The 22,753-nt window shown below is 54.6% G+C and overlaps 7 protein-coding genes across 7 annotated transcripts; 4 read left to right on the plus strand and 3 right to left on the minus strand.

The window, feature by feature from the left end:
* Positions 1-261: 261 nt before the first annotated feature.
* BDZ83DRAFT_567601 (PUL domain-containing protein) lies at positions 262-2,051 on the plus strand (the record flags this gene model as incomplete). The annotated part of the gene is made up of 2 exons (XM_060503969.1): positions 262-534; positions 582-2,051. 2 exons carry the CDS (start codon positions 262-264, stop codon positions 2,049-2,051), a joined length of 1,743 nt encoding a protein of 580 aa, XP_060369992.1.
* A 578-nt stretch (positions 2,052-2,629) lies between these two features.
* On the plus strand, positions 2,630-4,445 carry BDZ83DRAFT_567526 (kinesin motor domain-containing protein; the record flags this gene model as incomplete). The annotated part of the gene is made up of 2 exons (XM_060503964.1): positions 2,630-2,750; positions 2,812-4,445. 2 exons carry the CDS (start codon positions 2,630-2,632, stop codon positions 4,443-4,445), a joined length of 1,755 nt encoding a protein of 584 aa, XP_060369993.1.
* A 920-nt stretch (positions 4,446-5,365) lies between these two features.
* BDZ83DRAFT_604080 (uncharacterized protein) lies at positions 5,366-6,289 on the plus strand. Its single transcript, XM_060507260.1, has one exon. The coding sequence runs from the start codon at positions 5,594-5,596 to the stop codon at positions 5,825-5,827; it is 234 nt and encodes a 77-aa protein (XP_060369994.1). The 5' UTR covers positions 5,366-5,593; the 3' UTR covers positions 5,828-6,289.
* A 2,229-nt stretch (positions 6,290-8,518) lies between these two features.
* On the plus strand, positions 8,519-9,485 carry BDZ83DRAFT_716081 (eukaryotic initiation factor 4E; the record flags this gene model as incomplete). Its single annotated transcript, XM_060511814.1, has 3 exons — positions 8,519-8,697; positions 8,819-9,126; positions 9,205-9,485. 3 exons carry the CDS (start codon positions 8,519-8,521, stop codon positions 9,483-9,485), a joined length of 768 nt encoding a protein of 255 aa, XP_060369995.1.
* A 474-nt stretch (positions 9,486-9,959) lies between these two features.
* Positions 9,960-16,650, minus strand: BDZ83DRAFT_662146 (beta-lactamase-like protein; the record flags this gene model as incomplete). The annotated part of the gene is made up of 15 exons (XM_060511067.1): positions 9,960-10,911; positions 11,307-11,311; positions 12,375-12,457; positions 12,552-12,578; positions 12,689-12,823; positions 12,923-13,014; positions 13,221-13,437; positions 13,502-13,535; positions 13,620-13,691; positions 13,795-13,882; positions 14,001-14,043; positions 14,508-14,806; positions 14,843-15,087; positions 16,082-16,318; positions 16,565-16,650. 15 exons carry the CDS (start codon positions 16,645-16,647, stop codon positions 10,226-10,228), a joined length of 2,346 nt encoding a protein of 781 aa, XP_060369996.1. The 3' UTR covers positions 9,960-10,225.
* Positions 16,651-18,250: 1,600 nt separating this feature from the next.
* BDZ83DRAFT_747954 (Saccharopine dehydrogenase) lies at positions 18,251-19,802 on the minus strand (the record flags this gene model as incomplete). The annotated part of the gene is made up of 3 exons (XM_060513534.1): positions 18,251-19,500; positions 19,637-19,719; positions 19,792-19,802. 3 exons carry the CDS (start codon positions 19,800-19,802, stop codon positions 18,251-18,253), a joined length of 1,344 nt encoding a protein of 447 aa, XP_060369997.1.
* Positions 19,803-20,619: 817 nt separating this feature from the next.
* BDZ83DRAFT_604144 (uncharacterized protein) lies at positions 20,620-22,543 on the minus strand. The gene has a single exon (XM_060507261.1). It carries the CDS (start codon positions 22,113-22,115, stop codon positions 21,060-21,062), a length of 1,056 nt encoding a protein of 351 aa, XP_060369998.1. The 5' UTR covers positions 22,116-22,543; the 3' UTR covers positions 20,620-21,059.
* Between the last annotated feature and the right edge of the window lie 210 nt (positions 22,544-22,753).

Genomic DNA, 22,753 nt, shown 5'->3' on the forward strand with positions numbered 1-22,753 from the left:
CTGACACTGTGACCGGACCCTGGAAGCTTCTCGTCTAGCGACTATTACGACTACGTCTTGTTGCCTCCGGCGTAACGATACATATGAATGTTCCCTAGAGAAAGAACTAAGAAATTCCAGATACAACCCTCCGCCAAACCCAGATTCAATCTCACTTTCCACCAGTCAACAAAGATACAAACTTCCCACATTTCGACTGAACTGCATTACCTCCCAGTAAGGAAGCCAGATCCCGGACTAGACCGAGCGAAGCCTCTCAAGATGGACGTGCATCTCTTAACGTACGATCTATCCCGCGGGCTTGCACGGCAAATGTCCCAGGGTATGCTTGGATTTCATCTCGATGCGATCTATCACACATCCATCCAACTCAACGGACGAGAGTACGTCTACGATGGTGGCATCGTTGACATCACTCCGGGTACATCTCATCTGGGCCAGCCTATGGAGCGTATTTTCCTTGGAAAGACAGAACTACCCATGGAGGTCATCGAAGAGTTCCTAGACTCATTAAGACCAATATTTACAGCCGAGGTGGGCTCAACATATGTTTGAATTAACAAAGACTAACATTTCACCAGGCCTACGATCTCTGGAGACACAACTGCAACAACTTCTCAGACTCATTTTCTCAGTTCCTGCTTGGGAAAGGCATCCCAGAGCATATCATCAAGATGCCAGATGCCGTACTAAGCTCTCCAATGGGCAGGATGCTCATGCCTCAACTGAACCAAGTTATAAACTCCAACAGACAAAACGGTTCGATCCTTGGTATCCAGAATAACTCAACTCCTCCAGGATATGGATCCGCAGCACAATCCACAAAACCCCAATCAAACATCAGGATTGTGAGTAGCTCACAGGAGCTAGACGCAGCCCTTGAATCTGCGAGAAAGTCTTGCGCTGTGGTTCTCTTCACCTCCGCTACATGCCCACCTTGCAGGGCCATCTCACCCATATTTGATGAGGTGTCCGCAGAGGCAGGTAGCAAAGCGACATTCATCAAAGTAGACGTGGCCCAATTGACGCCGCTTCCCGGAAAGAACTATCCTCGAGCAACTCCGACATTCATCACCTATCTGCACGGAGAAAAGGAGAATGAGTGGGCAGGCGCTGATCCTGCTGCTCTTCGGGGGAACGTCCAGCTACTGCTACAGATGACTTGGCCTCGGCACCCTCATGAGTCCCTCAAACTACCCAGCTTTTCCAACCCGAACGCAAAGCCGGTATTGTTCTCAAAAGTACCGCCACTGGCCAAACTTCTGGGCAAGATGGGTTCGGCAGCAGATGAGCCAGCCGTGCAGGCAACCAAGCAATTCATTGAGGCCCGCGATAAGCAGGGCGCCGCGGCCGCGGTCCTCCCGAACCTAGGCGAATTCTCGGGATTTTTGCAAAGATCAGTGCAGACGTTGCACGTTGAGGTTCTCTTCACCATCGTCGACTTGTTTAGATGTGCGCTCGTGGACGCAAGGTTTAGCGGCTACTTTGCTGAGGAGAAGGGGCACACGGCTGTTTTGGCAATCCTTAGACTCGTCAACTCACACAGTGACTGCCCATACGCCTTGCGTTTGGTTACCCTGCAAATGGCGTGCAACTTCTTCTCTACGCCTCTATTCCCAGAGGAAATACTTCGGAACGAGACGTTGAGAGCACCCGTCATCCAACTAATATCTTCGAGTTTCTTAGACGACAGCCACAACAATGTTCGTGTTTCCGCTTCGTCCCTCATGTTCAATTTGGCACTTTTCAGCAACAAAGCCAGACGTGAGAAGTTTGGAGACGTATTGCCAGACGGGGACGCGGTAGAGCTGGCTGCATCTGTGTTAGAAGCCATTGGACAGGAGGAGTCTTCGCCAGAGGCACTGCAGGGCATGCTTCTTGCACTGGGTAACTTGATCTACTGCACACCAAGTGACAGTGAAGTCTCGGATTTGCTGAGGGCGATGGATGCGGAGGACACGATTCTGGCCAAGAAGAAGCAATTCCCAAATGAGATGATCATCGTAGAGGTGGGCTCAGAGCTTCTGGGCAAGGGGCTTAGACGGCCGTAACTTGGTTTGCGTTGGTAGTGATAGAATACACTAGACTTCGTGGCGTTTGGTATAGGTTGGGCGTTGACGCCGTCAAAGAGGTGCCGAACATACACTAGACTTTTGTTTGCAGGGCGATTTGTTTACACGAACGGAGCACGAGTGTCTGTCATCTGATTCTTTCACAACACACCGGCACCGACGCCTTTTTGCGCATCTCTGTGAATAGGCGGTCCTTCGTCTAGCAAAGACGATTAAAACGATCACTTGCTGAATTGGATCTGATTCTCCTTTCCCTCATTTTATTTGCCAACAAAAAGCAAATCGACGACGCTTTTCAAGATACGTACTTGCAACACCCCTGCGTTCCTACCCCAGGCGAACAACACACCGCATAGCTAGTGTGGCGTCACTGCCCCGGCAACTCGGCCCCACCAGCTTTCCTCCTAATTGGGCAACCGAGTAAACAAGCCCGACCGCCTCGAGTTGGGATGTGGGCTTCGCAACGGCAACGATACCACGCAATTTTTGAAGAATTGAAGCAGACCCTTTGTGGATTGTCTCTCGATCATCGACTGCTACCGCCAGCGGTTTATGAGATGCCGGCTCTCTACTCGTCTGCTTCAACCCCGTCTCTGCGGTCGCACGATGGACCGGTCAGAATGGACGGGGGAGGCAATGTTCGTGTCGTTGTCCGAGTGCGGGCGTTTCTGCCCAGAGGTATGTTGGAGGCTTTCTAGGACGGCGTAGAAGAAGAAGGAGACTGACCAAAGAAAATCAGAAATCGAGCGTGGTGCCGAGTGCCTAGTGGAGATGGACCCCATCACCCAGCAAACGACGCTTCTCGTGCCCAACGACAGCGACCCCGCGAACGCGAAAGCAAAGACGAGAAAGGTTATCGAAGAAAAGAATTTTACATTCGACAATTCTTTCTGGAGTCATGATCTCAGCGACAAGTATTATGCCCACCAGGAAGACGTCTACAACAGTCTGGGCGAGGAGTTCCTCGACCACAACTTTGAGGGCTACCACACATGCATCTTCGCCTACGGTCAAACAGGTTCCGGAAAGAGTTATACAATGATGGGAACGCCAGACCAGCCGGGCTTGATTCCTCGAACGTGCGAGGATCTCTTCGAGCGAATCGAATCTGCGCAGAACGAGACACCCAATATTTCCTACAACGTTAGGGTGTCATACTTTGAGGTCTACAATGAGCACGTCCGGGACCTGCTTGTTCCAGTTGTGGCCAACCAGCCGCCGTACTATCTCAAAATCAGGGAGTCGCCAACGGAAGGACCGTACGTCAAGGATCTGACCGAGGTTCCTGTCCGCAATCTGAACGAGATTTTGCGATACATGACGATGGGAGACAGGTCGAGAACCGTGGCCAGCACCAGAATGAACGACACGAGTAGTCGCAGTCACGCGGTATTCACAATCATGCTCAAGCAGATCCACCATGACATGGAAACGGACGAGACGACGGAGCGAAGTTCCCGTATCCGCCTGGTCGATCTGGCTGGCAGCGAACGTGCCAAGGCAACCGAGGCAACAGGCCAGCGGCTCCGCGAAGGCAGCAACATCAACAAGTCGCTAACAACCCTCGGCCGAGTGATAGGAGCGCTTGCCGATGCCAAGGCGGGTTCGAGAAAGCGCAGCAAGGACGTCGTTCCGTATCGAGACTCAATTCTCACGTGGCTGTTGAAGGATTCGCTGGGAGGCAACAGCAAAACGGCAATGATTGCTTGCATCGCGCCGTCGGATTACGAGGAGACTCTCTCGACGCTTCGCTACGCAGACCAAGCCAAGCGCATCCGCACGCGCGCGGTTGTCAACCAAGACCAGATCTCGTCAGCGGAGCGCGATGCCCAAATCGCAGCTATGGCGGACGAGATCCGAGCCCTTCAGCTGTCTGTGTCGGAATCGCGCCGGCGGGAGAAGGATACCAAGGACCAGGAGGAGAAGCTCGAAGAGTACCAGAACCACGTGGCTACGATGCAGCGCATGATGGAGGAGCGCAGTCTCGTCGCCGAGGGCAAAATTCGTAGCCTGCAGACGGAGAACGAGGCCTTGCGGCTGCATCTCAAGCTCGCGCTCGAGAGTCTCAAAAACCCGATCCCGGCCGTCACGATCAAGCCGCCGGAGGCTGAGGAAGCGGAGGATGAGGCTCAGAGAGCCAAGTCAGCGGATCTCGAGGGCAAGGAGGAAAATGGCGAGGACGCCGAGTCATTGTACGACGACTCGGACGACACAGCGTACGACTCGGACGTTATGGAGGATAATGCCAGTGACATGCAGGAGTACATGCGCAGTCTGCTGAGCGATCTAGGCATGTTCCGGAGGAAGATTGGAGACGACAAAGAGCGCTGGGTCGGCGAGGCACCGCCTGCGGCAAGCAAGATGAACTTTTAGAGTTGTAGGTCTAGGGGGGATTCGATGAATGAGTTGTGGACGAAAGAGCTCGGCTATTGATTGTTACGAAGCGCCAAGACGACAATGGTAAGCATGGTGTTTTGGGAGTCCTTCTTCTTCTTCGGGGTTTACTTTGTTTGGGAGAGAAAGAGAGAGAATCCATAGTTTGCAGTCAACACATAGTATACGGCACATCAAGACTCTCGTACTGGGTAGTGAATAAGTGATGATACCGCAGTGCGGGTAAATGGTTGTTTCTTCTGTCGGGACACGTCACGACTGAAACCCGCAGGAACACGATCCGGCCTGTCAGATCTCATGGAAAGTGGGCGGGTGTTCTTTACTTGTTGCCATTGATCTCAAACAGGGGATCCGTTCTGGCGGTGCTTCGTAAGTCAAGGTGCAAGCAGCAAGGCGCGGGAGGGCCGTCGGGGGCCGCTGCGTGCCGCTTGCGCAATCTCTAGACATTCACGATCAATGAGTCCCATTAGGAACACTGCGTATGGGGAATACGCCGAATGTCGAGAGCTAAAGAGGGATGTCGTTGTTAGGGTTAGACAGGGTTAGTTGTTGGTGACGGGAGTGTAGAGAGACAAGGCAGGGATGAAGCATCCGGAAGAGACGACGGCGAAGCAAGCCGGTGAACTACTTTATCAGGGGGAGTTTCGAGACAGCGGTTTGGTTCTTTCGACGGCGGGCAACGTGCTCCGGAAGCCGTTGGCCGTCGAAACTTTGACGTGTGTCTATGTCCGTGTTGAGTGTCAAGCTTGCCAGCCCTAGGAAGCGAATGTGCGACGGGGTCTTAGAGAGTTGTATGGACATCTAGGTAAATGGCTTTCATTTAGGTGTGCCAATTCAAGAGGCTTTCGCAATCGCGAATTCCATAATGCGCTCAATTTGTTATGGAGATTGGCTTTTTGCCTCCTCTTTTTCAGACTTACATATCTGGGCTGTTGAAATGGGCATTGGATGAAGCTTGATGTTTATTCCTGACTATAGTTCGGGTGCAAACGCCGTTTGGGTTTTTGGTTTTCTTCTCCGGGGAGGCTGCCCGAAGCAGGTTGCGATCTGTTGACTTGCCGTAGGACGTTTTGATCGTCACGAAAGATGGTGAGTAGTTGGTTTGCTAGTCAAATTGTGGTCTGTCTATGGCGGCGGTTCATAGCCATACGGTCCTATTTGCCGTGCTTTCCGCGGATGCATTCGTTGGAACCAACCCGTCTCAGATATTCAATGTCGGAGCTTTCTGCGATATACCGTTCCCGAGATCCATCTCAAGTTTTTCTTCCTTTTTGGCGTCAAGGGGTTCGTTCCTGTTCGATATGCGAGTGATTTCTAGAGGATTGCCAAAAGGGCGAAGAGCGCGAAAAAAGGTTGAGTGAACGGGCAGTTGGTTGAGCTAGGCGTCGAACCCGACTCTCGAGCTTCGATGTGTGCGAGTGGTTAGAGAGCGTGCATTAGTGTGACTATGACGAAGTTTCCGAGAGTCAATTGATCTTGTGGGTGCATCTCATTCTCCGCTCCGTTTGATGATGTTGAGCAGCTCAGACGTTGGATGGGATGTTAAGGGTCATAGCTGGATAAGGTGCATGGGGACTGAGGTATGCGGAAGAATGTGCCCTCTTCCACAGTGATTGTCGCAGTTCCTTCCATCTACAAGATGCTCTCGACCGGGCACTCATTGACAGGCAAGTGCTTATCAAGGTAGGGAAGCACTGAGAAGGCATCTTGCCTTGCTCGGATCAGCTCCTCTTCGACACCTTGGAAACTCGCTGGGAGGTTGCATAAGTTGCGGTTTCCAGCGACATCTGCGTGTAAGGTACCTTGCATTCCCATGGCTTGCATTCCCATGGCGGCACATGCCTCGTGCCTGGTCCCTGTTCCTGGAAGCTGGAAACCCCCTGCCAGGCGGCGACCCTGCTCATTTACACCATCCTCAGGAACCGCCGAACCGAAAAGAACAGCTGTATCCGCATGGTACGGAGTAACGTGGGTAATAACCTTCCTTCTCGAACGTGAACCTGAACATCCGGTCTTTGCTCCCCTTGCCCACCCTCCTCGCCGCGACTTATCACTGGCCGCGCCGGCGGCTGGATGTTTCAGGGCGGTAAGATGTTCCCACCAAAGTTCTAGGTACCGTCTCTAGGGTTTCTTCTCTTCTCCTCTGGATCGTCTACTGTGATACCGTCCCAACCGTTCAAGTCACTCGTCGGCTCTGAGTTTGCCAAGTTGCTAGTGCCAGTCGGTTCCAGCGTCTCCAGACACCACAGTCAGATCGGGACGGACGGCCGTGACGGCTGCCGCGGAATGCCACCTTGGGTCCGTACCTACCTGCTTACAGGCTACGGCAGGACCTCACTTCAGGATGGAAGACGCCGTTGCCGTTTCGCCTGTGTGCCTCATGTGTGCAGCGGCAGGTTCCTTCCTTCCTCCACCACCACCACCTCCACCACCACATGGGCAGCAGGAGCGGAAGCAGGAGCAGGAATCGCGTCCGAGACGTCTTCATTCGCCTGTACCTTGCAGAGTACATATGTATCCTGTACGTACCCGTACAGTCAGGTTGGACATTGTGCACTCGGACGGTTCGTGTACCGTCCCGTCTGCATTTCCCCTTTCCCCGTCGAGACTCTGACGAGTCTTCCGAGAAGGTGAGTCTGGAGCCTGCTCACTTCTCACTCGTTCTCTCGGCGCTCATATGCCATTGTCCACAAGACCAAGGTGCCCTGTCCTACTGCGCTTCAGACCTCAGATCTGAGCCCTGGAGTGACCTTTTGACCGGATTTCGAAGCTCCCTGCCCACTCTCTCCAGACAGATCTCCCAGACTTCCACCCTCTAATTATCCCGCCTTCAGCAAATATACCCTGCCTTTTGGGACCGCCTGGAGTGTCGTCATGTGTTGCGGCCCTAGGTTTCTGATACCCCCTGTGATGTAGGTACCTTGCGCAAAATGTATCTGCACTCCATGCTCTGAACTACAAGGAAGAGGAGCACCATCGAGGTATCTTGGGTATCGCAGTGACGAGAGATGGGATGAAATGGGATGGACAGCTTCTTGTTTAATACCCCTACCTCGCCGCGACCTCGTCTCTGGATCTCCTCCTTCCCTTTCTCTCTACCGCCTCTCCCTCGGTCGTCGTCCTGTTGTATCTTTACGATTCTTTGTCACCAACTCCCTGAATACAACCGCCGAGTCATTCAGAGTTGCAAGGAACCCGATTTTCAGCTGCTGTCGTCAGTCGTCACACCTTGTTCTTTCCAACAGGTATCTTCTGGTCCACCTGTGTCCCTCTGTTGGATCCCTGGCACTAGGTAACTTGGGAGGAACACGCCACCGGCGTCAAAGCAAGCTGCAAGACAAGGGCATCTGTTCCTGACAATCAAATCTCCCCTCCCCGCGCCATCTCGCTGTCTGATCTGCCAATACGGATACTCCTTATAGACTACAGATACGTACGAACAGCCTGTATCTGTATCTGTACTCCCCCAGACAAGCCCAAGAAACCCACCAAACCGGTCCTTTCATTGGCGATTTCCAAACAAGCCCAAGCCTCTCCACGTCTTCTCCTACCAGGCCAACAACCACGTTGCCACACACACACACACACAAGCCAAGTCACCAACCAGCACACAGCAACTGACGACGCCGGCCCTCAGGCACTTAAGCGTGCCCCGTCCCCCGTCCCGTCAACGGCCTGCCCACTTCTGCCCCTCGTTGCTACATTAGGCACCGCCGCACTCCACCGAGCCAACCAACGACCAGCGACCCAAAAAAGCAAGGGCACTTCAGTTTGGCAGTGTAACTTGTCACTGTGTCCCGTCGGCCGTCCCTCTTTAAGGTGCCTCTCTCGGTCACGCCTACCCGACCCCCGATCCCCGACCAGGTCCAGCGGGCAGCGACGCAACATACGACCTCAACTTCACCTTCATCCGGACACTTACCTCACGACTCGACACTCGACACCTCTTTCCGTCCTCTTCTTGCTGCTGCGACTTCACCTGCCGTTGCCATTTCTTTGCATTTACTCCTCGATACCCCCTTTCCACCGCCCTCCCAACCACCTCACACGCCATGGCCGCCAGACCTGCCCTCTTCACCCGCGGCCTGTCGGGGCTCTCCCAGAGCACAACCGACCCCAACTCGCCCAGTGTCAGCTCCCCAGCCGACCAACGTGACGATGCGAAGCGCAACTTCCTCAAGGCCATGCGCCCTCTGCCGACACAACACTACTGGAACGTTTACTTTGATAAGTGGGTGCTCCTCCTGGAATAACCACAGTGTCTGTCCTCAGGCGCATGTCCCAGTTCCTACACAACCCCCACCCCCACCACCCCTGAAGCTTTCGAGACTAACTCCCAGTCCTCACTTCAGACAAGCAAAGGACCAGCAAAAGTCGGGCAACGATGACGAGTACAAGGTGCAGCTGGAACAGCTTGGCGCGCAGATAGAATCCGTCCAGGACTTTTGGAAGTACAACAACAACACACCTGTTGACCAGATCAAGATGCGCGAGTCCATATACCTCTTCAAGCAAGGCTTCAAGCCTATCTGGGAAGACCGCCGCAACATCAACGGCGGCGCATGGACCTTCCGCGTGCCCAAGAACATTGGCCCCGATGTGTGGACTCGCGTTCAGCTTCTTGCCATTGGCGAGAAGCTGCAGAGTGTACTGGATGACAGTATGTCGCCCTGTCTCTCCCGTCTCTTGCATCTCCTTCACCACATGCGCAGGTTGGCTAATCCTTGACTTCCTACAGGCGACCAGATTTGCGGCGTCGGTCTGTCCGTTCGCTTCAACTCCCACCTCATCTCCATCTGGCACCGCGACGGCTCCAAGCAAAAATCCGTCGATGCTATCCTGGAATGCGTGCTCGAAGAGCTCCCCGCCGAGCTGCGCCCCAAGGCCGATAACTACTTCTACAAGCGTCACCAGGATCATGCCGGCTTCAAGGCGCCCCCCGAGCTCCAGGTCGTTATTGACTCACAAAAGGCGGCCGCTGATAAGGCCAAGGCTGCGGCCGGAGGTGCGCCGGCTTAGAAGGCTGGCCGCAACCCTCCGCATTCTGCCCCCTTTTAAGCCCTTGCTAGGGGTTGGGAGGCGGTTCTGAGGCCAAGCAGCGTGGCCTCGGCATGATTTCCTCTCCCCAGCCCTTTCTCTTCTCTGCACAAAAGGCAACTCCCATTCAGTGACAGACGCAGCAGTGAGGAGGAACCTTACTACGGCTTAATCTCACCAAACATACTGGGATGGGAATTTATATGGGTTCTGTTTTGTTGGACACGTCAGGTTAAGTCCGTACTCAATCTCATGCCAGGGTAATTGGCAACGCACCAACACGCAAGGAACAAGGCCGGAATAAGCATATCTCATGGGCGTTTTCTTGTTGTCCTCTTTTTTTTATTAGCATGGATATACAACTCGCGGGGGTGATGAAGATATCACGCCCCACGGATGCCAGATGGGCTGCACTGAGATCAGATAGAATCATCATTACCACCAGTACTTACCAAAGTGTTCCAGATACTGCAGCATGTTGCAGTTGCTCGTGTAGATTGTGAAGCTTGAAGCCGTGAAGTCGAAGTTCCAACTATCGAGATAGAAGTAGCCCATAGATGCTATAAACGCGCCCAAAACAAACAAAGAAGGGAAATGCGATCGCCGTGCCTCCCAAACGCCAGCATAATAGGGTATAATGCAGGACCAAAGCCCACCGCAAAGGCCACGAAGCCTCTTATCGTCCAACCAGTCAGTGAGGTAGGTCGACCGCGTGCACGCAATCATCGCCAAACTCCAGCCCGGCGCATGACCTCCTCAAACTCGTCCCTCCTTACTCCCTTGCCTACGCCCGCGCCCCCGTTGGCCTCAAGGATCATATCCCGCAGCACCTCGTCCTTGACGTCCTCTCTAAGCACGGCAGCAACCCTCTTGAGATCCGCAATCGTTATGACATCCCTCTGCCCAGCAGAAGCCGACGCCGAAGAACCTCCAGCCCCAGCACCGGCCCCCGTGAAAAGCCCGAACGCCTCCTCCACCTCCCTCCTCCTGGCCTCCCCTCCACCCCGTTCCTCCCTCTGATGATACTTCAACGCGCACACGGCGAAAAACGGCTCATACGCCACGAAGCCTTCGCCCTCGGGGTCTAAGATCTCGACGAACTCGGCCTGCTCGTCGCGGGAGGAGGGCGGGATGCCGAGGGCGACGAGGCAGGAGCGGACGTCCGAGGTTGGGATGACGCCTTCTTTGGAGTAGCCTTTGAGGGGTTCGGCGAATAGAGAGAAGGCTTCGCGGATCTCGCGCTCTTCGTGGGCGGAGATGTTGTGTTCTTTTGCGAGTTTGGAGGCGCGGGGGCGGGGGACGTCTGTTGTCGAGGTGGAGGGTTTTGAGGTCGGTGGTTTGCGTTTTGCGGGCTTGGGATTGGGTGTTAGTTTGGGTGGTTGAGAATTGCGAAGACAGAGGGTGGTGGCTTACCATTTTGAATCTGTTGGATGGATTTGAGATGCTGAGGTTGTGTTGTGGGATTTGGATGGGCTGTAGGAGGGGTGGTGGGATTTGGAATGTGGTCGTCGCAAGCACGGGTGAGGCAGGTACTGAGAGCTGGAGGTCAATGACGATGGATGCGCCGGGACGAAAGAGCGTCGGGGACGCGTTAATGGGCTGTGGAGTCGCGCTTGTACAGTGTCCAAGCCATGTGCACAAAGTTTCGTTCGCACGATAGCCCGCCCCGCCGTTGCAAAAAAAAAAATCAACATAAAAAGGTTTCGCAAGTTACGATTACTCTCATTTCTTAACCATCACAACCTCACGACCCTCACTCATTGTGAGAAGCATCGACTACCTCAACCATGAGACCTCCCAAACCAGCCCTAGCGCCTTGCGATTGAGCAGAGAGATCGACGACAAGCATGTCCTAAACTGGACCCTACGCACAAGCTTCGCTCGCTCTCTGCTTCACTTCCATCGCCGATCACCTGGACCATTCTCACAAAGATCCTCAAGACCTACGCAACGTGGTCGAAGAAGATACGAGTTTACGGATCTTTCAAAACCGCCTCCACACTCTACGGGTCAAAGCTGCCTAGAGGAAGTGTGCCTCATACTAAAAGCTCCACGGCCTCCGCGCCGGAACTGCGCCCAGCAACCTGGGATCCTCCATTCTCCATGACAAACTCCATGGATGGACTACACTCCTACGGGCTACTCATGCCCTCTTCCAAACGCGGTGCTTTCTACTCGGGGAGTTTCCAACTGCAACATGCTGTTGCCTCATTCGCAAGGCATCGCAACACGCCAAACAAGGCACCCCTCTTCGTGGTTTCCTTTCCTCGTTCCCAGCGGGACGGGACAAGAGCCAGCGTCTTCAAAACATTGAGACGAACCTCAGAAAGAAACCAAATCGTGACATGACACAGCTTCTAAAAAATGCTAGAGCTTGCCGCTTTCTTACCCAGAGCGAGCACGTGTGGACAGTGAAGCAAGATTAAACAAACGGGGGCGCGTCGCAGGACGTACCGCCCCTTCCCCGGCTTACACTCTCGCTTCAATCACTTTTGGTTGTCGCGTTTAGGACCTGTGGGAGACATACTCGTGTCGTGACGATTTCATGTTGATGACTTTGGTACTTTTTGGTCTGAGAAGTAGAAAGACGTGATTGCTGTTCTTTTGATCACACGGTCAAGAGCCTGCCCTCGCATACTGTCTACTTGAAACTTTTGCAAAAATGCTCTCTGGCCTAAACTCCACGGCCCCTATCTAAGCAGCCCCATCACGTCAAATCTTGGAATCAGGAGGTGGACTGTCTACTCGTCAGCTCTGCTCATGTCTTGACTGCCACCCCTGAGCCCAACGGCGGCATCCAAGCAGGCCGGTACCATCGGAAAGAACTGAACGAGAGGGTGGAAAGAGAAAAAACCTGGCCCACTTACTCACTTGAAGTTGTTCTTCATCTCGCGCAACTTATTCATAACGGAAACGGGCTCGCTCTCCCCAGTCACTCTCTGAATCTCGGGGTCCTATCATAACATCCCCGGCGTCAGTGTCTGTGTCTCTCCAAGGCGAAAGTTGCCCGCGAAGCTCCATAGGGCAAAGGGCCTTTGAAAAACTCACCTCGACGCGCATAAAGACGTTGTGTTTCTGTTTTTTTCAAGCGGTCGTCAGCTTATTATTCCCAATTCCAAGCTCCCACCCTTCTCCCACTCCAACCGTTGCAAAAAAGAAGGGGGGAAACCCCAGGAATAACGTACCTTTTCGTCTCCGATCGTAAACTTGCCCTGCGTCTCCTTGTTATTCTCCGCGAACGCCTGCAGCTTCTGGATCGCCTCGTTCTGCAGCACAGACGCAGCGAACTTGACGTTGGATTTGGTGTACTCGTGTCCGGGCTTTTTTTTTTTTTTCTCTCTGTCAGCAACCATTCCCTTCCCCTTCTCCCCAGCTTCATCCTCTTCCTAGGTTGAATTAACGGGAAGGTGGAGACTCACAAACACGACCGTGTCGTCGGGAAGAGAGGCCAGCGTCTTGTTCAGCGCGCTGTGCATCTCCTCGGCGTTGCCCTCGAAGAACTTGCCGCAACCTATTGGGACGCAAGGAAGGAAAGTCAGCAAGACAATCTTTCGTAGCCACGCCCCTACTACCTCAGCTGGGAATCTCTCCGTTGCAAAAAGCATCTTCTCGCTCATGGCATGAACACAAGCCCCATCGCAGTCCAAGCGGGTAGGAGAAGCTGCGTTCGAAGAGCAAAAGTTGAAGTGAAAGGGAAGAAGGAGACGAAGAACCCACCGCTGATGAAGAGCGTATCGCCCGTAAACACGACCTTTTGGTCCCCATCCTGCATGAACCAGCAGATGCTGTCCTGCGTGTGGCAAGGCGTGTGCAGCGCCTTGACCGCGATGCCCTCGCCAATCTTGAACGACTCGCCGTGGCCCGGCATACGCGTCACGCCCTCGCAGTCCTTGCCGCCGATGATGGGGAGCTTATCCAGACCCAATTCGCCTTGCTATTTTTCTTGTTGTGAGTGCGGGTTGAGAGGAAAAGCAGGGGGGGTAGGATACGAGACGTACCAGCTTCTTGTTTCCGCCCGCGTGGTCCCAGTGACTACCAGAGATGTCAGATACGCGCACCAGGTCTCGACGGCATTTGCCCTGTCATTCTAGTTTCCCAAGGACGAGAGAGACTCACTGGTGCGTGTTGACGATGGCGGTGAGGTTAATCTCGCCGCTCTTGATAGCCTTTTGCAATACGGGTGTCACTCTAGAGAAATTCGTCAGCTTAAGCTCGATACGCAACGCAACCGCAATCCAAGATGCCCTTCCTCTTTCTCTCAGAGTCGTGAATAAAGGGGGAAAATACTCACTCGGACGGGTTGGCCGGGTCAATGATGACGGCATCGTTGGTCTTGTCGTCCTTGACTAGGTAGGCGTAGTTGTTACTACTGCCCACCCCTGAAGACACGTTAAAAATCTCATAACAGCATGATGGAACATTCACTCCATCTCCCCACTCTCACCCTCATTCTCATTCAGGAAAAGAGAGCATCAGAGGAATTGGGGGGGAACGTACACATGGGGATCGACTGAATATGCATGGCGTTGGTGAGCGTGAGCTATAACCCCTTTGTGTAAGCTTCCAATTTCTCACAGAATAGCCAATCAACCCGGAATGGGAATGGGCAAACAGCAAAGGAAAAACTCACTGCAGCTGTAACGGTCGCGAGTTTCTGTCTCAGTAGTGGTCTCCTTGCGATGAGGGTATTCATGAAAGGCAATTGTGAGTGTAGAGAGCTGTTTCCTGTTACGCTGCGGTTGTGTTGCGTCGGGAGCTCCTCGGCAAGTCACGGTGACGTTATTACAAATCCGCGAGGGGGGACGACAGACGACCCGCATCCAATTGTATCGTCATACCCCACGTGATGTTGCATACTCGCTACAACTACCACCTCATCAGCGATATCTCCATACAGGATATCAAGCAAGAGCAGTTTTCTCACATATGGCATGTGGTGATGGTATTATTGCGTTTTGATATCTCAGGACAACATCCGCGGCCGGGCTTGACGATTTACGCGACGCCAATAGGTCGCGGCTTCCAAGTCCCCTCAAACTTGGCCCATCCGGTGCCAACGCTCTCTGAAGCCGCATCCTCCTCCATCTCGCCCTGCCCATCTGCTTGTCCCTTGCGCGTAATGTCCTCGGAAAGCTGCTGAGCCGCAAGCATGACGGCCTCACTCGGCGGGGCCTGGACAATTTTCTCCAGCGTCGCCAACAACCGACCCTCGTCCAGCCCATCAATCCATTTCCTCATCTCCGCCCTCCTCCCGGCATCCTGCTCCTCCAGAAATGCGACCACGACTTCGCGGCGCACAGGGGCTGCAGAGACGACGGCAGTGGTGGCGGCCAAGGGACCCGTCCTTTCAGGGGCCTGGCTCACGACCTCGTTAGGCCCCAGGTGCTGCCAGTAATATTCCCAGATCCAAACCAGCGCTTTGCGCGCGGCGGAACGCAGCTTCGCGAGGGACGGCAGCGTCTCATGCGTCGCCTGGTGCCGCAGCTCGACAAAGGTCGCCGGCAGGCCAATAGTCTTTGCCACTGAGTACATGCTCAGCTTGCGTTGCTTATCCTGGTGACCGTCCAAGAGCCCGGTCACGAACCTAGACGGAAAGAGAAGTGTAAGCAACACATACGATCGGCAGACGGTGACGATGATAGATTTGATCAATCAAGGGGTGCACTGTGTACCCGAGTCGGAAAGGCAGGGCTCTCGGAGGCCGGAGGCTCAAGCGATGAATGATCTGGGCAAGACACTTGGAAGCCCTCACCCCCATACTAGGTTCATGAACCACCGCCCATTGACTACAGGGTGAGAAACGAGCTCTGGCATGCTGGATGTCGGCGACGGCCCATGGGAGGTTTACCAAGCCTCAAGCAAATCGAGCCAAGCTTCCCCCGATGCCAGGAACGTCCGTCAGACCAAAGCTCCCAAGTGCACTGCACCCGCTGACGCTTCCCGAACAAGGTGAGACGCCCATATGCAAAACCACGCCGGCTTGCTGGGATTCTTGAAGGGGGAAGAGGGAGGCGTGGGCGTGCTGGTCGGCGCGGCGTGCGTGTAAGTGAGAGCCTGTCTGAGTGAATGTGGCTTCCAGCAGTCGCGCAGATCAGGCGATTTTTGGTGGCCCTTCAGACGGGACCTGATTCGGGTAGGGTAGTGAGAGTTGAGTGGGCTACGAAGGGCGCCTGAGTGGGAAAGAGGGGGGCGTGTGTGCGTTGGATGAAGGATGGGTGAAAATGACAGAAAAGTCAAATAAGGATGTGAGATGTGAAATGCGCCGAAATCCAAATGTAGAGGTGACAAAAGAGAAGAGGCGGCCCAGATCCCTGGAGGATTGAGATTGTTTCAAGCCACTCGCAAGAGACAGACTTCAAGGGCAGAAAGAAGGATGAGGAGGCGGGCGGAAGACGGAACGTAAAACGCCCCAACTAGACTTTCCTTTCTCTCAACTGGCACTCCGCACCTTGAACCTGGAACTAACAAACAGCCCTGTTGGCCCTTGAGATGATGGAGGACAACAGAAAGAGACAAGTGACATATGAGAGACAGAGGAGAGGGAGAAGAGAGGGAACTCTGGGGGACCGTAGACGTACCGACTGAAGGCAGCGGCGTAGGCAGCCCGGACAGCATAGGTGCCAGCGCCGCCCTTGCTCTCGGCGTCGCTGAGGATGGCGGCCGTCAGCAGGGCCGTGGACTCGACCATGTGCGGGCAGTTGCCGCGCTGCATCCACATGGACACCCTCGCGACGGCATGGTGCTGGTCGCTGCTTGGGGTTGTCTTGTTGGTGTTGGTACTTGTTGGTGGTGCTGCTGGTGCTGGTGCTGATGAACTTGACGATGGCGTCGGCGTTGGTGCTGGTGCTGGTACTGGTGCTTGTGCTTGTGCTTGTGCTTGTGCTTGTGCTTGTGCTTGTGCTTGTGCTTGTGCTTGTGCTTGTGCAGCCGTTCCTCGTATCCAAGACCTTGTTGGGGCCTGGGATGCGGCGGCCGCGGACGCTGCTGTTGCTGCCGTACCGCTAGCTTGGGCGGCGGGTGTGGATGATGTTGGTGCTGTTGATGCTGGTGCTGATGCAGACGCTGGGGCAGCGGGATAGAACTGCTGGCGAACCTTGAGCAGCTCGCGGCGATCGCGCCACGGCGTCAGGATGTACTGCACCATTTGCTGGGGGTGTGTAATGTGCCGGGTGTGTGGTGTTTAACTGCGAGAGTGTGTGAGTGGGTGTGCGTTTTGGTGTGTCTGGCTGTCTCTCTGCGCTTGTGTCTGTTTGTATGTGTGAGAGTCTGGACGGAGAGACTTGCCGTACCCAATGTGTGCTGGCTTGGTGGTGCGTGATGAACCTACGGTGTATTCAGATCCGCCCTCGTCCAGCTTTCCTTGACCGGGCTGCCGCTGCTGCTGCTATGCAGACGTGCTATGCTTGCTTGCCTGCCCTTTTCTCAAGGAGCCCAAAGCCAAGTTCGACTCGCGCGTTGCGTTCCGTTTGTCCTTTCCCCCCCCAAAGGTTTCGTTGTCTGCGGCCTTTGCTCCCGACCCCCCGTCTGTCTAGAACTCTAGTGGTCCTCAGAAAAGCTGATGGCTTGCAATGTTTCAGGCCGTGAGTGTGTATCCCCTCTGAGCAAGAAGTCGTTCGCTTTGGTTTCGTTTCCTGGCGTGTCGCGAGGGGGCGCTCGCGGCTTTTGCGTTACGCTGAAGCTTTCTTGCGGGTTTGCGGCTCAGAACGACTGGATTCGCTCGTTTTCCCAGACAAACACCCGGGATAACCGAATGGAACCCGTCTGATTTCGGCTCTTATTTGAATGCCTTCTAGCCGGGTCCAGTCTGATAGCGGGCTTGGGTTTCAAGACTTTGTTGGGGGGAAATGGGAGGAGGATAGGATGGGAGGGAAAAAGACATGAGGTCGAAAAAAGATGATTTTTGGGACGGGGGAACCGCAAAAAGTGTTAAAATTCCCCGATTAGTATCGAATAGCGGCCGCCCGATCTTCAGATCGCACATTACACACTCACCGCCAACCACATTCCACAAACTCATCCACTGACCGTCACTCTCACACACTGGACTCACACTTACTTACACTCACACGCCCTAAGCTACCTACTTACCTTTGTAGAATAATCCATCAGTCTGGGACACGCAGCGCCACCACCTGCAACAAGTAGCACTTATCTCACCTCACCTCACTTCAATTTACTTCACTCACACCAGCCAGAAACGCAAATCAGGGGCAAAAAGCACCGTTCCATTCCACGCGGTTATTCGGACTTGTCATCGTCTTTACAGGGTGCCCTCATGGGACATCAGACGAAGTGAACACTCTCATCTTGATATGTCACTCTCCTATGTTGTCTGGCCATGGCGTTTCGTGTGGACATCCACTTTCTCTCACAACGAAAAGTTGAGATGAGTTGCCGCCGTGTCCGGTCCTTTGGCCCATCATCACAAGCCGGACCGGCCAACCTGAGCATTCCCACGGACTCACTCGATCCACCGAAGGCTGCATGGTACAGCACTTACGAATACTCCTCTCCTAGCTTCACTCAAGAGTAGGCAACAACGTGGGAAAGGTGAGGAGTGAATCAAACCCAACAAACATCATGGACACGTCAAAGCGTTTCTATTCTTCCCGATGAACAATGTCTAAACTTTTTACCATGTTCTCATCAAAGTCCAACTGCGCATGCTTTTTCCCCCCATTCCTGTGCATTGACAGCTGAACCCGGTAGGTAGACAAACAAACACTATCCCAACTCACAAGATCTCTCTAAGACAGGGTCTTCTCAATGAGGTAGATGCCGTACTTGTCCTTGAGCTCCTTCATGATGGGGTCGTTGATCTTGGAGTTCATGGGCGCCAGAACGCCGCGCTCGGAAATGGTGCCGTTGAGCACCTGCTGGACGGCGACACCGCAGGGCACGCCGACGAGCTTGGCCATGGCCGAGTAGCCCTTGGGCTCGCCGTACTCGGCGAGCGTCGACGTCCGCGTCTCGCGCGAGCCGTCCTTGTGCTCAATCTCAAACTTGTGCTGCAGCATCACCATGTCGCGCTCGCCCTCCTCGAACTGCATCTTCTTCTCCAGCGTCGCGCAGAGCGTGTCGAGCGGGTTGCCGCGGGGGGTGATCTTCTCGTCCGAGAAGACGCCGATCCACCGCAGGCCGCTGAGAATGCGCTGCTTGTCCTCGGGGGACTCGAAGTGAGCCTTGCCGACGATGGCGGCCTCAAGGTCGCTCTCGCTCGACGAGGCAGCGCCGACGACGGCCTTGGTGGCGTCCTTCCACGCAATGGGGCTGGCGAGCGTCTCCTGGGCGGCATCCTCGAGGAAGCCAATGTCGACGAGGACCTTGATGAACTGAGGGAAGCCCTGGTAGCGGAGGGTGCCGCGGACAATGGTCTGGGCCTCGGGGATGTTGTAGCGCTCCTTGTAAGGGGTAGAGTCGCGGTTGGGGTAGGCGACGAAGGCGTAGCCGGGGTAGATGAAGTAGGGCTTGGCGGTGGCCATGAGGTCCTTGGAGGAGACGTCGACGACCTGGCCGTCCTTGTAGTACTTGGCCGCGTTGCGGAGGGCGAGCAGCACGCCGCGGGAGGACCACGAGAACTTGTAGCCGAGCGGGTTGTCAGAGGCCTCGGGGGCGGGGAGACCACCGCAGTAGGAGAGGAAGGAGAGGATCTTGCCGCCCTCGCGGTGAACCTCCTCAATGGTCTTGACGGCGTACAGGTGGTCGATACCGGGGTCCAGTCCGATCTCGTTCATGACGGTGATGCCGGCGTCCTTGGCGGCCTGGTCTAGCTCCATCATGGCGGGCGAGACATAGCTGGTAGTGACGACGTGCTTCTTCTGGCGGATGGCCGACTTGATGACGGTCGCGTGGAAGGTGTAGGGGATCAAGCTGATGACAACGTCGTGCTTGGCCACCTCGGCGTCGAGGGCCTTGTCGTCGTTGACATCGAGAGAGATGGGGGTGGCGTGCTTGACGCCCTCGGACAGCTTCTTGGCGGACTCGAGGGTTCTGCAGGCTGCGTGTTGAGGAATTGAGAATTAGTTTTCGGTGATTCTGAGTTTGGTGGTAGATATCGGGTGCTTTGGTATCTGGTACGGGCGGGTAGGGAGGAATGGGAGGAGGTGTTGATGGTGGGATGGGGAGCTTCGTACCAACGGTGACGGGGATACCGGCATCGCTGAGGATGTCAAGCGTCGGCCGGGTCACGAAGCCCGCGCCGAGCATCAAAACGCTCCTATTATTATCAATCCATTAGCGACTGCAAGTGTCTTGAGAGTTGAGCATTCGACGGGAGTGTCAGGCTTACTGGGATGCCATCTTGAAATTCAACTAATTTCTTCCGGGTGATGATGGTATCGTGGTGCAACTTTTTTGGTTGTTCTGTGTGAGTCAATCCAGGTTCCAATAAACAACAGCAGCAGCGGCAGCAGCGAACGGAGGAGGAGGGGTAATTCAGAAAGGGAACCCACCCTACTTGGACTCGAGAATGACGGGAGAGAAGCCGAACTGGAGCCCAATTATTTTCTCTCAATGTCGTAATTCGCGATTCGTGACTCGACGGGCGAGGAAAATTTCCAAAGCATCCATGGTGGGGTAAAAAACCGAAGGTGCCAAGTTCGATCCGATAACGGCGGCCGGTTCCCCCTCAACCCCTCATCATTGGAGTCTGTGAACTCTCTGATGGAAGGTTCGCTCGCTCACTCACCCGCCACACACATACACACACACACAAACAGCGATGGGCAGCACAGAGATGGAGGTGCACGCTCGGTACGGATAGATATTCGTACGGATTATCTCGCACAGTACGGTGGGAAAGGAGAGGAGGGGGGACGGGAATTGGAGAGGGAGGGAGGTGGCTGGGTGTGCAGCTGGGCTACGGTGAGGTCACCAAAGAAAATTTCTAGGGGCCACGGGCGGGGTGTTTTGACCTGGCAGGGCTGGCCAGAACGGCGGGGGTGGGGAGCATCTTCTCTGAGATGATTGGGCGGCTGACGAAAGGTGACAGGGGAGACATGGACCCACATGCAGCTCATGCCATGCCTCGACAGGGGTGCCGTTCGGGAGCCTCTTTTTCGCTTATTTTTAGTGTCCGCGTTGACGATTGCACTTCCAAATTCCATTCCATCCGGCGTCTCTGTCGTGTTGGTGCAAGTGTTGTAGGTTGTGATGATCAACCGCGTGGCGGCTGGTATCATTGATTGCTTAACGTGGAAGGGCAAAGGGACAGGCAAATATTTGTTTTTCGCTTCATGCGTTTTGATTGTTTCTATCTAGGCGCTTTCTAGGCGCTTTCATGGGCCTTTGCCTTTTGCGACGCCTGGGCCACAGATTTGGCCCATGCTTCTATCTCTGGGTATTTTGCCTTTTCCTTCACCTTCCTCCCTTCTTCGACATGAGGGAACAGATGTACTGATGCTCCATAGCCCCCAAAAATACCCCAAGCCCGATTTTTTGATGGGACATCTTCTTGATATCATACATAGTCTACAGGTTTTCGTCGTAAAATCATCAAACGCTTGCGCTGGTGTTGTAATGTGTGTAAGAGTTGTCCTTTTTTTCTTGTTCGTGTCATTAATCCGAGTCTTCGCCATCGGCGTCGTCCTGCTCATCCTCATCCTCGTCATCGCTCTCGGGAGGCTGCCACGACTCCTCAAGCTTCAGGCCCTTGCCCGTACCCTCCAGAGGGCGGAAAGAGGCGCCCAGCAGCGAGGACATGGCAGAGCGAGATGTGTCGAGTTGCGGGTCCTGATCGTACTTGTCGGGGGCGTCATAGAGTCCCATGCCCACGAGGATCTCTCCCTCTTCCTCGGGCTCGTCAAGGGGTTGATAAGGGATAGTGTCCTCATTCGGCACAATAGGTTGGGGCTGCTGGGCCTGCGGCAGCGTTTCGGGGGTGGGCGGGGAAGTGCTAGTGAAGCCGTGCATGTGGTGAGAGTTCCATTGTGTCGAGGTGGAAGACGGCGTAAGATCCGGGAGCGTAGTTGGAAGAGATGGGAATGGCTCAGTGTAGCCAGTGTTGTCTGAGGAGACATAGGCCGGCGGGGCTTGGTGAGGTACGTTCCAGCCTTCGACAGGCAGATAGTTGGATCCATCATATCCTCCAAAAGGGAGTGATAGAGGAGAGAATGAGGCAACAGGTGAGGTATTGCACGAGTAGGCTGCCGGTGTTGGCGGGAATTGCTGGTATACGTGATAGCTGTCCGTATCGTACGCCGACGTGACAGGAGGGAATGGGTACTGTGCCATGCTCTGAGGGACGGCCATCTTCTGTTGTTGTAAGGTCGAAGGGTGCCAGCTAAGGGGACGACTGGGTCGTGACTGAGATCCATAGTCGGGCATCGGGACTTGGTCCATGGGCTGCTGCCTCCGCCTCGCCAGATTTCCCTCGTTGACCACAGTCCTCCTCCTTGCCTGCATGGCTGCTGCTGACCTTGGGCTGTTGCTGGCGCTGGTAGGCTTGGCTACACGCATGGCTCCTGCGTTGCGTTGTCCGTTGGAGCCTCGAGATAGCCTCCGTGACGCCTGGGAGAGAGCCATTTGTCTCGACAAGTCGTCCAGAAAGATGTCGGTGTGATAGGGTGTGCGAACAGGCCCGGGGAGGACGCCTCCCATAAGTGTGGGCATCATCTTGATTGATGTGTGCGTATGTGTATGTTTGTGTGTATGTGTAGTAGGTGCCGGACAAGTATTGTGTTGTGGTGAATAGAGATGATGAAGGTGGGAGAGGTTGCGGGATGTTTGTTTCTTAATTAAGAGTCCACAGTCGAAGGAGATGCGGTAGATGATGATGATATACGTGATATGGAAAGGACGGACTCAGCCCAGGCTATGTATGGACAAGAGGTCTTGGTCCCAAAAGGCCCAAGGGATTACAGTAGCGAGAAAGGACATGGGTGATACTAGATCGGTCTTGAAGGATAAAATCAAACCTTAGCTCCAGTATCCGTAGAGGAGCAAGTCGTCCAAGGGTGCGAAGTGGGCCAACAAGTAATTCAGACCATGAACGGTTTGGCATGTGTGTGTATGTGTGTGTGTGTGTGTGTGTGTGTGTGTGTATGTGTGTACTTCGTACCAAGAGGCAGCGAACGCGGGTTGCGTGCATGGGTGGAGGATGGGATGTTGATGGGAGGTATCCGCGCAGCCAGCGCAGGCGGCAGGCGTCCCAGGCGTGGCTGGCCAGGGGGGGTACGTACTGTTTCTGTGTCTCTTCGTGTGAGCGTATGGGGTCCCGGTATGGGTGTGTGCTCCGTAACTTAGGTGAGTGT

The sequence above is a fragment of the Colletotrichum acutatum genome, assembly GCF_030867785.1.
Source record: "Colletotrichum acutatum strain CBS 112980 chromosome Unknown BDZ83scaffold_9, whole genome shotgun sequence".
NCBI classification, from domain to species: Eukaryota; Fungi; Ascomycota; class Sordariomycetes; order Glomerellales; family Glomerellaceae; genus Colletotrichum; species Colletotrichum acutatum.

Coding starts and splice junctions, on each gene's coding strand:
- BDZ83DRAFT_604144 (XM_060507261.1), bottom strand. CDS start 22,115: ATGATGCCCACACTTATGGGAGGCGTCCTCCCCGGGCCTGTTCGCACA.
- BDZ83DRAFT_604080 (XM_060507260.1), top strand. CDS start 5,594: ATGGCGGCGGTTCATAGCCATACGGTCCTATTTGCCGTGCTTTCCGCG.